At 48.8% G+C, this 14,900-nt stretch overlaps 1 protein-coding gene across 10 annotated transcripts in view; it reads right to left on the reverse strand.

The window, feature by feature from the left end:
• The window catches only part of SAMD11 (sterile alpha motif domain containing 11), a 333,961-nt gene that overhangs the window by 37,800 nt on the left and 281,261 nt on the right, over positions 1-14,900 (reverse strand). For all 10 annotated transcript variants that reach the window (XM_081201459.1, XM_081201457.1, XM_081201454.1 and 7 more), the window contains one exon: positions 8,977-9,147. In XM_081201459.1, the coding sequence (XP_081057585.1) occupies positions 8,977-9,147 (171 nt within the window). The remainder of the gene's footprint in view (positions 1-8,976; positions 9,148-14,900) is intronic.

Below are 14,900 nucleotides of genomic sequence, written 5' to 3' on the forward strand. Positions count from 1 at the left end.
ATTAGTGGGCAACAGTGAAGAGAATCCTTCCCGTCAACACTCAGGTGCAGGGAGAGAAGCAGGGGTGGGGGAATCTCCAGCCAGAGCAATCCAGCTGTTGTCTACTGGCTGAAATAGGAGCACTCAAAAGTTCCCTGCCTAAACGGGGGCCTTTAAAACCCGAGAGCAAACTGTACAACTAAACCAAACCCAGGATGAGGGTGTCTGTGCTTGGCAGAGAAAAGAACAAGTCACTTTGTTGCTCTGGAGAGGGTCCTGTCTGCACTCCCCCCCCAAAAAAAAAAGCCATCCAACCATTGCTAAGCTTCTCAGAGCAAGACGTTTGGACACTGCAGGGCTCCTGGCCCCCAGTTAGTGGTGCATGGAAGCTGGATAGGTGGAAAGAAGGCATCAACTAACTAATCCATTAGTGTTTTCTTATACAACCACAGACTCGTTAATCAATCAGTTGTTCAATAATAATTTTTTGTTATTGGGCATTCATGATGCTTTGCTCTCGCTATGTCATTGGGGCATTTACATGTGGCCCCTGCTTTTTATGCTTTGCATCTACAGATGTTTTGGGGAAGACACACTACTTTATTCCAATCAGGGCATGACCCGTAACGTCTTGCAGAGATCCTTTTCAGGGCTCAAATGCTCCTGTTTGATTTCATGTCCTGCTTTTGTTGCGCCATGGAGTGAGAACACCCACCCAGATGGGAATAATTCATCCACATTGTGGGAAAGCCTAATTAATCAGAGCAACATGCAGTATAAATCCATCACTAATTTACTATTATCGCATTAATGATATGTTGCAAAACACAACTGTGACAACCCTGCTCCAGGTTGCAGGCAACTCCCTTTTATGGAGAGTAGCCCTATTGAAATTAGTGGGCCCAAATTACTTGTGTACATTACTTCCAACAGGTCTAAGAATGTAAGAAGAGCCCTGCAGGATCAGGCCAATGGCCCATCTAGTCCAGCCTCCTGTACTCACAGTGGCCAACCAGATGCCTGTGGGAAACTCTCAAGCAAGACCTGAATGCAAGAGCCCTCTCCCATCCTGTGGTTTCCAGCAAGTGGTATTCAGAAATTATGACCTCTACTTTGAGGGTCTACTAACATGGGATGCAACCCCTGTCTGGAGGAGGCCCCCAAAGAAAAAGCTTCTGCTGGGCTTTGCAGGAACTGTAATCCTCGTTCTACACTGGGAAGATGAGCTGGAGCTAGAACAGCTGTTTTGACACAGGTCCCACAACCCAAACATGTATTCCATCGGGGTTTTCCTGCCAGACCATAAAGTTGAGAGCCATCGTTGAGGGACTGATTCTCATGCTGTGAAGTCCACCTGGTTGGCTTCCTGCATCAAGTGAGCATGGTAGGAAATGTCCAACCTGAAGGGACAGGACACCTGCTTTTCCCCCTGGGGTTTTTCCCTTTACACCTGGATGGGCACTCAAGCACCCAGACCCAAGTGGAGTCGCCTTCTGGGACACATCAACTTATTTTTTAAAACTGTAATCTTTTAAAAAGCAGTAAGCCTTAAGTTTGGCATCGCGGCTAAGGGAGACCAAGCGCTAATTCAGGAAGTCAACAGAGTCACAGTTAACTTATGGCACACTCTGCCACAAGGTGCAGCAATGGATGGCTTTAAAAGGGGGAACTAGCCCAGATCACAGCCATTGGCAATGAAGGATAAATCAAACGTTCACATTCAAGAGACAGGAGGTCACTGAATACCAATGGAGAAGGGCTATGGCTTAAACTCCAGAGCAGCCACTCATGCAGAGACACGGCAGGCAGCCTCCTTTCTGTTTCCCCAGCTCCTAGGAGCCTTTAGGGATGGAGAACCTGTAGCTCTCCATATATTGACCACTGCTCATGCCGGCTGGGGCTGATCCAACAACATCTCTAGGGCAACAAGTTTCCCCACTCCAATTTTCTTTCGGCCTCTGCAACTGGGGGACAGGGGTGGGTTGATACCACCACCGTCCTCCCTGTGCTACAAAGATTCCCAAGACAGTGGTATGTGAAACAAGCCTGAACACACTTGAGGCCGTGCATAAATGCCGAGCACGGTCATTTCTTACCCATGCTGCCTCAATGCCAGGATCCCCCAGGTCTCAAGTGATGGAGGTTTGGCTCAGTGGAGGCTGGTCCATTAGAGGAAATGGGGCACCAGGCACCATTAGGTTCAAGTGTTTGTGGAGCTAAAAGGCAACCATCTCCAAGGAAACTCCACCTATGCAGGAAGAAGCCTATTGGTTCTCCCTCCCTTGCTCCAGCCTGGCAGGGTTATAAAAGCTTCCAGGGTCAGACTTGGGCCTTTGCCCAGGCCACAGGCAACCAAGCTCTGAACCTTTCTGTCTGCTTGCCTCGACTGGCCGGCACCTACCTCCTTGCTTGTCTTGCAGACTTGCGCTGCTGGCTCAACCACTTTCCTACAACCGGACACCACCTCAGCCACCAAGACTTCCTTTCAAGTCCTTCTCGGCTGCTCTCTCCCCTCCTGCGCGCCCTCTGAGCAGAGGATGCAGCCGGAGCGGCTGGTAATAACTCACCCATCTGCTGGGGTTTCTCTCTCTTCACTCCTCGCCCCCCCCCCCATGCAACAGCTTGCCTTTGCTTGCTCTAGTAGCTCAGCCTGGCTGGGATTTATTTATATCTCAGCGGCCCTGGCCATCTATATATCGCTCTTGCCACGCTAAGTCTGCCTTGACCAACGTCCGTCTGCACCATCCCTGGAGCTCGGCTTCCGAGCTGCAAGGCTCTTTGGGCGGGGAAAGGGAGAAAGAGGAGAGGAGAGAGAGACAGGAAAGGGAGGTGGTGGTTTGGCATCTGCTAGCGGGACTGGAAGAAGCATCTGCCTTGGGTGGCTCTTGCGGCTCAGTCTCTCTGAATATGCAGGGAATTCCAGGCATGAAGACTGTGTGTGTGTGTGTGTGTGTGTGAGAGAGAGAGAGAGAGAGAGAGAGAGAGAGAGGAGAGGAGAGGAGAGGAGAGGAGAGGATTGGGGTGAATCACAGACATAGGCTTGATAAAATATGCATGTGTGTGGTAAGCCCAAGCTTTGCAGGTAGATTTTTAACAGGGACAAATGAACCCTGGGAACTATCATTTGCACCTCACGGACCTACCACACTCAGTGCCCTTAACAAACTACAGTTCCCAGGATTCTCTGGGGAGGAATCCACATGCTTTAAATGTATGGCATGCGCACAGACTAGCTCAGCGCTAGAAGCATGAGCTCTGCATTCAAGGGGTCCTGGTTTGAGCCTCTGTATCTCGAGGGCAATAAGATACCCCCCCCCCCGGCCCAAAACATCAAAGAATGTATAAGCAGGACTATGGACTTTTTCTTTTAAAAATTAAAAAAAAATGCACCCAACAAATTAGTAGCTTTGGACAAGCCATGTGTTTGCACCTAGTCTTGATTTCCCTGTCAGTAAATGTGGAAAGAAAATGGTCACACCTGGAGATGATGAGAGAGGGGGGGGGGGTTGTCACGTCCCGCCTCCACTGTTTTTCAGCACCCTCCTCCAGCCATCAGGAATTGTAGTCTAGCCACACCCAATCACCCAGGATGCTGGCAGGTGCTGATGGGAGTTGGAGTCCAACCACGTCTGGACTGATTAAGGCTATCCTACACAATTCCAATTGCTGTTTTTCATTGAAAAATCTTCAGCCAAAGAACCGAAGATTAAAACCTAAGACTTAAAAGAGCAGTCTGTCTTGATCAGAGCACAGATCCATATAGTGCAGCGTCCCCAGAGACGAGGCCACCACGAAGCTCCCAAAGTTGGACAGGAAAGCAATACCATCCAAAGGTCGTGTGCCTCTAGACATGCAGGTTTCCACAAAAGAGGGTCTCTCCAAGAGCAGGTTCACTAATCTTGGTATGAAATCTTGCCTGAACCACTGAAATCTTTGTTCCTCCCCCTGAAATAGTACTCCTACTCATGCTTTGCACATACTCTGCACCCACCATAGCGTGCGCACGCACGTGCACACACAGCTTCTTTTACCCAGTGATAATTTGTACTAGCTGCCAATTAGCTACCAGGTTAAGTTCAAGGTGTGCAAGCATGGGACACAGGTGGCACTGAGGTCTAAACCACTGAGCCTCTTGGGCTTGCTGATCAGAAGATCAGCGGTTCGAATCCCTGGAACGGAGTGAGCTCCCATTGCTCTGTCTCAGCTCCTGCCATTCAAAAGCATACCAGTGCAAGTAGATAAACAGGTACCGCTGTGGCGGGAAGGTAAATGGCATTTCTGTGCGCTCTGGTTTCCATCATGGTGTTCTGTTGTGCCAGAAGTGGTTTAGTCATGCTGGCCATATGATCCAGAAAGCTGTCTGTGGACAAACGTCAGCTCCCTTAGCCTGAAAGTGAGATGAGCGCCACAACCCCATAGTTACCTTTGAGTGGATTTAACCATCCAGGGGTCCTTTACCTTTTACCTTACTGGTATGCAAAGCCCTATAAAGCTTGGGATTAGGATACCTGAAAGAGCTTCTCACTCCTTATATACCCAACCCATTACGAGGTATCATCTTATCAGGAGGTTCGTTCCATATGATGTAGGAATTGGGTGTTCAGAGGGGCAGAACCGGCACTTTAGAAATCCCTCCCAGAATACAGAAAGACAGACAGACTTGGGTGCACATTGAAGGATCATCCTTCTCAACAAGCCTCTGAAAGAGGAGATCTTTATCCCAATCTGTAAACGTACTGGATTTGTAACTGTTTTTATATACAAAATTGTTCTTTAATTGTTTGTATAGATGGAATTGTTTTTACATATGGAAGCGTTTTTACATATGGAAATGATTTTTGCTATTTTTGGTTTTGTTCTTTTTACTGCAATACTGCTTTGAGGTATTTTATGGGAAGTGATTCGCAAATGGAATTGAATAAAAACAAACAAACAAACAGTTCCTACATTTGTATCCATGTTCAGCCGAGGCCACGAAGCTGAGGCAGCTAAGCCTCTCTCCCCTTCCCTCCTTTTCTAAAGCAGGAGCAGTAATCCTTCCACAGCCAGGTAATTAGCAATCACTAATTGGCGGCAGTTTGTACCAAGAACTTTGGAGGAAGCAGACAATGCTTTATTTATCACCACCATTTGATGCCTTTATCCCCAGGATGCCAGAATGGGTTTGCAAGGCAAGGAGACAAGGAGAGTTTGTGGGATCCTCCCTCCGAGTAACACTGGAGAAGTCCTGTTCTCATCAGCTCTCCTGGCTGAGCCCAGAGCTGAGCGATCATGTAAGAGTCACCTTTTCTGAGCATCTCATGAAGGACTCGACGTGCAAGTGGGGGGACAAGCAGTTGCCTGCCCCCTCACAGCTTTGGCTTGTGGTTTAGTGGTTAGGATGTTGGGTTAGTGCCTGGGAGACCAGTGTTCAAATTCCCACTCAGGCATGAACCTCAGACTGGTTGACTTTGCTCCAGCCACCCCACTTACCTACCTAGCTAGCAAAAAGGGTTGTTGAGAGGATAAAAATGGGGAGGAGAGGGAAAAGCCCATCTAGATTTGCATCCAGTTCTCACAGTGGCCAGCCAGGTGCCCCAATGGGAAGCCCTGGACTTGAGTGAAACAGCAGTGCTGGCAGCCACTGGTAGCCTTATTCTCCCCCTATCAGTGGACCCGAGAGCAGAAACCTCACTTAGGAGATTCAGGGCACACACACAGCTCTGGACTCCAGTAACACCTCGGTGCTGGTCTTTAATTCCTAGAACTGGCTGCATGAGGTAGACGCCTAATGGAAGAGCTGGCCCAGTTTGGAAAAGGCGTTCTGTCCTGGTGTATAAAAGAAGGATGGATGCCTGTTTGATGGTAGAGACTGCAACCTGTCTTTAAAAGCACTTGCATTAAAAACGGTCTTTAAAAAAACCCACCCCTGCTGCCTGGTTCATAGGTAGCACCTTTTTAAGCAGATCATGGTTGCAATCCTATACCCTCTTACCTGGGATTCAACGGGGCTTATGTCTGAGTAAATCTGCATGCACGGTATCTCATTATACATTCAAAAACACCACCACAGAGCTGTCTCCAGCTAAGTCCTACACAGTGCAGCTTACTGAAATTATAATGCACTTAAGCCAGTCATGCCCATCAACCTCTGTGGGTCTACTCTAAATAGGGCTAGCATCGAACACCACCCACAATTACTTAATTATTAATCATACTAATAATGAAAAGCATTTCACAATGTTCCATGCTAAATCACATTCCTGCCTCCCCTCCATACCACATTTAAGTTAGATATTTTATATTTGTGTGTGTGTGCGTGCGCACACACACACACACACACAAAAATGGGTCTACTCTGAGTAGGACTAGCTTTGGATACAACCCCCAATTACACTATTAAATATTGCAAACCTAATATATACAACACACAAACACAGATTCTCTGAATGATTTTTAAAATGAGGGTTCCTCCCATCCCGCCCTGAAAGAAAAAGAGAACATCAAGCCCCACCAGATCTCACACGCTGAAAAGCCCAGAGAATTTTCTCCAGCCAGTGACTGCACACCTCCAATGTTTATAAATTAATTATCTGAAAAAGGCCGGCCATGCTTTATTGCAGTGGGGGCTGCAATTTAGAAGCCTGATGCGCTGCCAATTCCAAGAGCGGCATTGATCCCGAATGACCGCAACTATCCACCCAAGCCCTCCTCCGCTCCCGCCTCCTCCCTCCCCTCCTTCTCTCTTCCAGCAACAGCCCTGCCTCCCCCTAACCCACCGCCTGCCCGCGCAGAAATGCAGAGGATGTGTTATTTACAACGCTATACTCTCTTGACGGTTTGGAAATCAAGAGTGATTGACACACGGATGCTACAGGGGACGGCAGTTCCAGGCGCGGGAGAAATGGAGAATGTGAGGATTGATGCAGATGGAGAACGGCATGTGCAAGTGGAGGGGGGGGGAGGAAGGAAGAGAGGAGAGGAAAGGAAAGGAGAGACAAGCAATTAAAGAAAAAGAAAAAAATGGCTCCTAAATTATTAAAGGTTAGTTGGTGCCACTGGGTGTGCCCGCAGATAATCAGTGCTTTGTGCTGGCAGGAATAAAATTTATACTTGCTCTCACTGAGCTTATTTCTCCCAGGGAGCTTCTGCTATTCCAGGGTGAGAGATGGAAGGGAGTCCATCCCCTTAGCCATCCAGTTCTGCCCCAGAGTCAGCCTTCTGAATAGTTGCTTGCCTGGGTGCCAATGCAAGTCGAGAACGCAGGTACAAGAGCAAGCCTTTTGCAGGCTACTGGTTTTGGTGGACTCAATAATTATGCAATTTATGCAATTAGTTTCGTAAAAATTTTAAACAGTGATATAAATAATGTCCTTTTGGGCAGAAGGCAAACTGCAGTTGAACGGAAGCAGCACTGCAAGCGGCATAGCGGAATGCAAGGCAATGCCTTCTCTGGCCCCTACCTACAAGGCAGGTGTGGGAAACCCTTTATTAGTCCAACTCTCATCTGCCCAAGTCTCCCATCTGCCCATCCCATCATGGTTGATGTAAACTGCAATCCAGCAACATCTGGAGGCACAGAAGTCCCCCATCCCTGCATTAAAGGCAGAATTCCAGGGAGAATGATCTGTCAAACGGAGGATCCACCATAAGGAGACCATTTCCTTCCTTGCAACGCCTCTATCCCACCCCTGATCTCCCTATCTCATGACCTGGGTTGAGTTAAAGGGGCTGGATGCCTCTCCCAGCTGTTTCTGATCCAGCAAAACACCAGGTGAGAAACTGCTGTTTCAAAAGAACCCAGCTAACATCATCCAGATGCAGAGGCAAATAACTTTTAAGTCCCAATGCTGAGTTAAAATCACCACCTGTTGTTGCCCCAGAACTTGGGTATATGATCACAGAAAGCTACCCTCTACTGAGTCAGAGCACAGGGCCCATCTAGCTCAGAATTGTCTGCACCTGGGGTGAAGAACCTCAGGCCCAAATGTGCCTCCCCCAAGCCTCTCTTGCCAGCCATCACCAGCATGCTTTGCACTGTTTTCGCCTGGCTGGAATGAGCCCTTTAACACTGACATGCCTCTCGCACTTGCCTGAATTGAGGATGAACTAGTGGATGAACTGTGTGCAGAAAATGAGTCTGCTGCACAAAGGTAAAAATCTGCATGCATTACTCCGCCCACTTTTCCCTCTGCTCCCCACCCCACCAACACTGGCATGTGGCACCTGGGGAGGCTGCTAAAAAAAAAAAAAGGAAGTGAGGCCTTGGGCTGAAAATTGTTTCCCACCTCTGGAGAAGGTGGGGATTGAATTTGGTTAGCGAAGCAATTGCTCTACCAGTGACCCACGGCCCTTCCCTTAAGACACAGAAATGAAGCTGCCTTATACTCAGTCACACCGCTGATCCGTCCAGCTCAGTGTGTTGTTTATACTGAGAATCTGTTTTACATGCAGAAGGTCCCAGGTTCAACCCCTGGCTGGGAATGTTGCTTGCCTGAAACCCTAGCAGGTGTCAGCAGACTTTTTTAGCAGGGGGCCAGTCCACTGTCCCTCAGACCTTGTGGGGGACCGGACTATATTTTGGAGAAAAAATATATGAACGAATTCCTATGCCCCACAAATAACCCAGAGATGCATTTTAAATAAAAGGACACATTCTACTCATGTAAAAACACACTGATTCATGGGCCAGATTTAGAAGGCGGTTGGGCTGGATCCGGGCCCCGGGCCTTAGTTTGCCTACCCATGCCCTAGAGAGCTGCTGCTGGCTAGTAGAGACAGCACTGAACTAGATGGTCCAATGGTCTGGTTCAACGTAAGGCTGCTTCCTATGTCCCGCTGTGACTGATGTGCACTGCCTGGGGAAACTCAAGTGGTTGTGGGAAAACTGCCCTTAGGGGGCCATTCCCAGTGTTCTCTTTCGGGGTGCTCCATGATAAGCTTCCCAAGGGGTGGTGGAAGTGGCTCAAAGCTCCAGGCAGGCACTCTCACAATAAGACAACGAAAGGGGGTCCTCACCACTATGGCTAGGGACTGCCATGCTGTTGGCCAACTGGTAGAGGCGCTGCTGCTGCTGTTGCTGCTCCTCGAAGGTGCCGTGTTCATTGAGGGCGGACATCATCCTCCTGTAGTGCTCCTCGGGGGTCATCTGAGTCACGGCGCCCTCCAACAAGGGAGTGTGTGAATTTTCTGAGGGGAGAAAAGATGGAACATGAAGAGGGTGTGTATTTATTTATTCATTTATTTATTGCGTTTCTATCTCACCTTTTCCTCCAAGGAGCTCAGGGCGGTGGACTTGGTTCTCCCCACTCCTCATTTAATCTGACTAAACATTAGGAAGAACTTTCTGATGGTAACAGCTGTTCAACTGCAGAACGGACTACCTTCAAACAGAGGTTGGATGGCCGTCTGCAGAGGGTTTGATTAGATGACCCTTGTGGGTCCCTTCCAACTCTAAAATTCTGTGGTTTTATGAAAATGGCACTGAAAACAGGGATCACGTATAATTGCCTCAATAACCATCATGAATCACCATGAATGGCCAAGGAAAAGGACTTCTGGAGGGACCCATAGATAAAAATCAGCCCATCTGTGGCTCCCAACCATTTCTGCCACCCGTTCCCCCACCTCACCCCTGAAACAGCAAAGGTGCCTCCGGGTTCTTGCTGCAGCACACGGTGGAAGATTAAAAAACCAGACCTGGAGACGTTTGTTTACTGTAAGCAAAGCTCAACAGTAATTACCATTTTCTTGTTTTGGCAGCTTCCCTCCAACACTGTTTTATCTCTGATCATCCCTACGGGCTGAAGCTTTTCATTACTCCAGAGGAACTCCCAACATCAGTGGTAACATTGTGGTGCAGGGGGGGGGGGTGGGGGAGAGCAAAGGCAGAATGTGAATTGGGGAGGGTGACCCCCCCCCCAAAAAAATGCATGGGTGTGCATGTTGCAGAGCTCCCATCAGAACAGTTGGCGCGGTTAATTGAATCAGATAACGATCTATTAAGGGGAACTGCTTTGATTGTGCCTTGGGCCCTGTATCCATGTGCTTGTGACGGGCACCAAGGCAGCTGGCTTCTGAAAGCAGAGCCTTCCTGGTCCAGGAGGTGATGACCAGGCAGATGCAGAGAAAACCCTCTTGCTTGTTTTTTAGAAAATGCATCAAGTCTCCAAAAAAACCCCAACCCCCCAAACCAGAGTGAGTGTGAACATCCTGGTGAACAGCTTTTGACGAACTCTTCCAAAGGGCACCACATCCTTTGCTGCGGAGGGTGGGTGGGTGGTGCCATTGTGGGGGCATTTATTCATTTCCTAACATTTTATACTCTGCCTTTCTAGGAAGTATTTAACAGAACTGGCATACGGTTGGAGTAAAAGACACCACTGTCACAACCCTGCCTTCTTCTGATGCAAGGCCAGGTGAGCTGTGGCTCTCTCGACACTGCTGGAATTCACATCCCATCACCCCTGATCACTAGGTCATGTTGGCTGGGGCTGATGAAGTCCAAAAACATCTGGAGGAAGCAAGGTTGGGAGAAGAGACAAAGCCAATACACTGGGTTCTCTGTCTTCATTGGCCAGTGCCCCTTGCCTCACTGCCAGACTCCAGTGCCTCTCTCTCAGAAGGGTTTGGCTGCATACATGCGATACGTTTAAAGCACATGGCTTCCAATCCCTGCTCCAAAGAATCCTGCAAACTGTAGTTAACCCCCTTACAGAGCTACAACCCCCAGCATGCTGAACAAACTATAGTTCCCAGCATTCTTTGAAGAAAGATGTGTGCTTTAAATGTATGGTGCAGACCCAGTCTAATTCCTACCCTCCCATCAGGTCAGGACACTTTGAAAAGTTGTAAAAGGAATTCTGTATCTTTACGAAGTGCATCTCCACCAAGGGGCCCACTCCATAAACCAGAGGTGCCTGGCTTCTCATGCACCAGGATGAGAAATCTCCGCCTTGACTTGACGCACATAGCATTAGGAGCTCAGGGAATGATGTCAATGAAAAATGCTATTGCCGCGTCATCGCCATCATTTAAATGTGTGTCCCACCTTTCTCCCCAAAAGGAGCCCAGAGTGGCAAATGCACAAATGATAAAATAAATAAAACATCTTAAAGACAATTCCAACAGAGATGTAGTCAGGAGGGGGTGTGAAATGTACAAAAGGCTTGTTGGAAGAAAGGAAGGTCTGCAGGAGTTGAAAAGACCACAGAAAAATGGTGCCTGTCTAATAATTAACAGGAGGGAATTCCAAGGGGCAGGTGTCACCACACTAAAAGCCCGATTCCAGCGCTGTGTGGAATGGAACTCCTAAGAACTGCAGGAGGCCCTCATCTGCAGACCGTGGTGATCAACTGGGTATAGAAGGGGTGAGACAACCCTTCAGATATCCTGGTCCCAAGCTCTAGAAGGGCTTTATGCACCAGCACTGTGAACTTAAGACTTCAATCTGCACCTGGCACTAAAAGCCGTGAAGACCTGTTGACTCTGGAGAGGAACGAGGAGGGGTGGCCAAGAAGGGAAGCGCACAAAGGGAGCTTTGCCCATGGTGGAGCAGGTGGTCTACACCCCAGGGAAGGAAGGGGGAGCAGCCGCAGCTTTGGAATTCCCCTTCTTTCTATTCCTGCCGTCGCCATCCGCCGCCGCTCCCTGCTGCTGAATGACAAGGCCTCCCACGCTTGCCCGCCCACTTGGCTCCCTGGAGAGAAAGCTCAGAAATGCACCAACTGTCTCAACTCTGCTGTTCCCCCACCACCGCTCAGAGCCAAAGCTTGGCGGGGAGGGGAGGAAGCCAGGATTTTGGGAGGGGGAAATCACGGGAGGTTTGGATTGTGTTGTTGCTTTCGGCTGGAAAAAAAGACGTGGTGGGTGCAGAGGAGGAATCTGTCCCAGAGAAGATTTCAGGTGCAAGGCGGAGAGAGAGGCAAAGTGCAGAGAAAGGCAGGGGTAGGTGGGTGGGGGAGTTAGGATGCGATGTGTGGAAAGAACCCAAGGGAGATTTCTTCCCGCTCTGCCACCCATCTCAGCCCTGCGGCTCTGCTGTCTTGCTCTGGTCTTTAGCGGTGGCGGGATAAAGCCAGGCGCTTGATCCCATCAAATCTCCAGACATCTCCAGGTGTGACATCAGGACTCCGGCTGAGCCACTCAGAGGGCGCAACTGAGACGGCAGCAGCTGCCCTGGCCTTCTGCTCCGCCTGGCGCACAGATGCCGCTCGGAGGCGCCCGTCCCCTGGCATTCCAGCTCACGTGACAACTGTGTGTGAATTCTGCCAGCACCTTTAACTGGCGCTTCACCCCCCACAATGCGAGAACACTGTGAGAGCGGGATGCTGGATTAGGTGGGTCTTCAGCCTGATCCAGCTGCTGGACTGTTATTTTCACTCCTATAAGTGCCACCACTATCTAAGAGTCTACTGAAGATTTATACAGAAGTAGCTTATTCCCTAGGGATGCTGGTGGCGCTGTGGGTTAAACCACAGAGCCTAGGACTTGCCGATCAGAAGGTTGGCGGTTCGAATCCCCGTGACAGGGTGAGCTCCCGTTGCTCGGTCCCTGCTCCTGCCAACCTAGCAGTTCGAAAGCACATCCAAGTGCAAGTAGATAAATAGGTACCGCTCTGGTGGGAAGGTAAACGGCGTTTCCATGTGCTGCTCTGGTTTGCCAGAAGCGGCTTAGTCATGCTGGCCACATGGTCCGGAAGCTGTACGCCGGCTCCCTCGGCCAATAAAGCGAGATGAGCGCCGCAACTCCAGAGTTGGTCACGACTGGACCTAATGGTCAGGGGTCCCTTTACCTTTTAGCTTATTCCTTAAAATGGACCACATAGTGCTTAAACAATGGAACCAACTACCAGCTAGATATGGTGAATGCCACCAACTTGGATCAATGGCTATAATGCACAATGGCTGTGTTCACTCTCAGAAGAAGTATGCTCCTCAGCCCCCTGTCCATTCGTCAGCCCCGAACCTAAAAAGTTTTCACATATGGGAGAAGAGGGAATGGGAGACCTTACTGGCTACCTGAAGTGAACCAAAACAGAAAGGCAACCTGGATTCAGGAACAGAACTTTGGATTGTTGTGAACAACTGCTTAAGGAGAAAGCAGGTTGCTAGTCCTATCGTCAGAAGGCTTCAGCTGCTCTTGCTTGGCAATCCTGCAGCGACCTGCCTACCTGTGCCCCCTGCCCCCACCACAGCATCCAATCTGATGCCCTACTACCAAGACCCACAAACCCCAGTTTGCACCTGGCACAGAAATTGAGAATTAGAGCAGTGTGAACATTCCTGTCTACTGGATCACGCAGGAAGTGAGAGAACTCTCCTTGACATTGCAATTCCCCTCCCCCACTAATGCTTACATTAGCCTAGCTCAAAATTCCTCCAATGTGTTGAAGCTTCTCCTGCATTTATTTTTGCTTAAAGAAAGAGTAGTGGGTGGAAAGAGACAGACCCCACCTCAACAATTCTCTCTCTCTCTCTTCAGTCACCAGCCTCTTAAAAATGCAACTCCATTTCCCATCTCCTGTGGAATCTGGGGAGTTGATCTCCACACCTCTGTGTCAGAAGTGAGGATTTTATTGGCGGGAGACAAAGAGGAGAGAGTCAGGAGTCTTCTCCTGGGGCGGACACTTCCTCCACGACCTGCCAGTGTGGCTCCTGTTCCGGGCCTCTGATATGCTCCAATTTCCATAATAGAGGCAAGAACGTTCTGCTCAGTTTGACAGCAGGCACACCTGGATGGCCCCTGATTCTGCTGAGATAGGGCTGGTGTTTGATCTCCAGAGGAGGAAAGGAAGAGAAGGTTACCTGCTTCACAGCTGGAAGCTTTGGAAGCCCCTACAGGTGTCTCCCCATCCTTCTTCCCTGGGTGGAAGGAGAGAGGAGAGCAAAGCAACTCATCCTGTTGCTTTCCCATCCTTTTCCAGAGAGCATGCAGCCACAGCAAGTGTCAGTGGGCTACACTAGGGATGGGCATATCTGTCAATATTGGCTTCATTTTCCCAATCTTAAATTAAGTTCCCCACATTCCCACCTCAGTTTGAAAACTGTAAGGAATTTCCAAAGCAATTTTATCACCTCTTTAGCTTGGAATTTTCTTTTTACTCGAGATTCCTGCATTGTAGGGAGTTGGACTAGAAGATTTTGGGGTCCCTTCCAAGTCTACAATTCTATGATTCTTCTAATATTCACATTTTCCGGTGTAGTTTTACCTAATGTACCCATTTCTGCAAAGCAATTTTGCCTAATATGATACATTTTTTTGTCTATAATTTTCACTGAAATATGCATTTACAGGCACCCATTATACCCCATCATATGCATTTTTGTACGCATGACCCGGCTAGAGGACTACGCTGCAAAATTCAGAGAAATTTGAATTTCAAAAGATGGCTACGTTTCAAGTATCATTTTGAAAAGTGTAAATTTGGATGGTTCGCCTTTAAATGCAAACCATATCGAGTTTATCCCATATCCCTAACTATAAAATACTAATAATGCTGTATTGCTGTAATAGGATTGCTGTCCCCTCTGATGTTCACGCTTCAGGGCCAGAACAGCCAGGTGGGGAATTGACGATTATGGTAGAAAGGGGGTTGCAGAAGCAGTTGTCAAGGTCAGTGCAGCATTGTCTGGTTCATAGGGGAGGAGGTTTTAGGGCAGGAACACCAAATAAAGGAAGGGGAACTCAAGAAGGTAACTATCTCAAAATGCAGGATATTCAGGTATAGCAGCAGATGCATACAAACTCACACCCTGTAAACAGGGCAAAGAAACCCTTGACACGAGAAGCACTGTCAAGTTGCTGTACAACGAAAAAATGATAGGCTTTCTCACACAGCACCAGGCAATCGGTTTATGGAACCCACTCTCCAAAAATGTTGTTGTTTAGTCATGTCCGACTCTTCGTGACCCATGGACCAGAGCAAGCCAGGCACTCCTGTC

The sequence above is a fragment of the Podarcis bocagei genome (assembly GCF_964188305.1).
Source record: "Podarcis bocagei genome assembly, chromosome: 7".
NCBI lineage: Eukaryota > Metazoa > Chordata > Lepidosauria > Squamata > Lacertidae > Podarcis > Podarcis bocagei.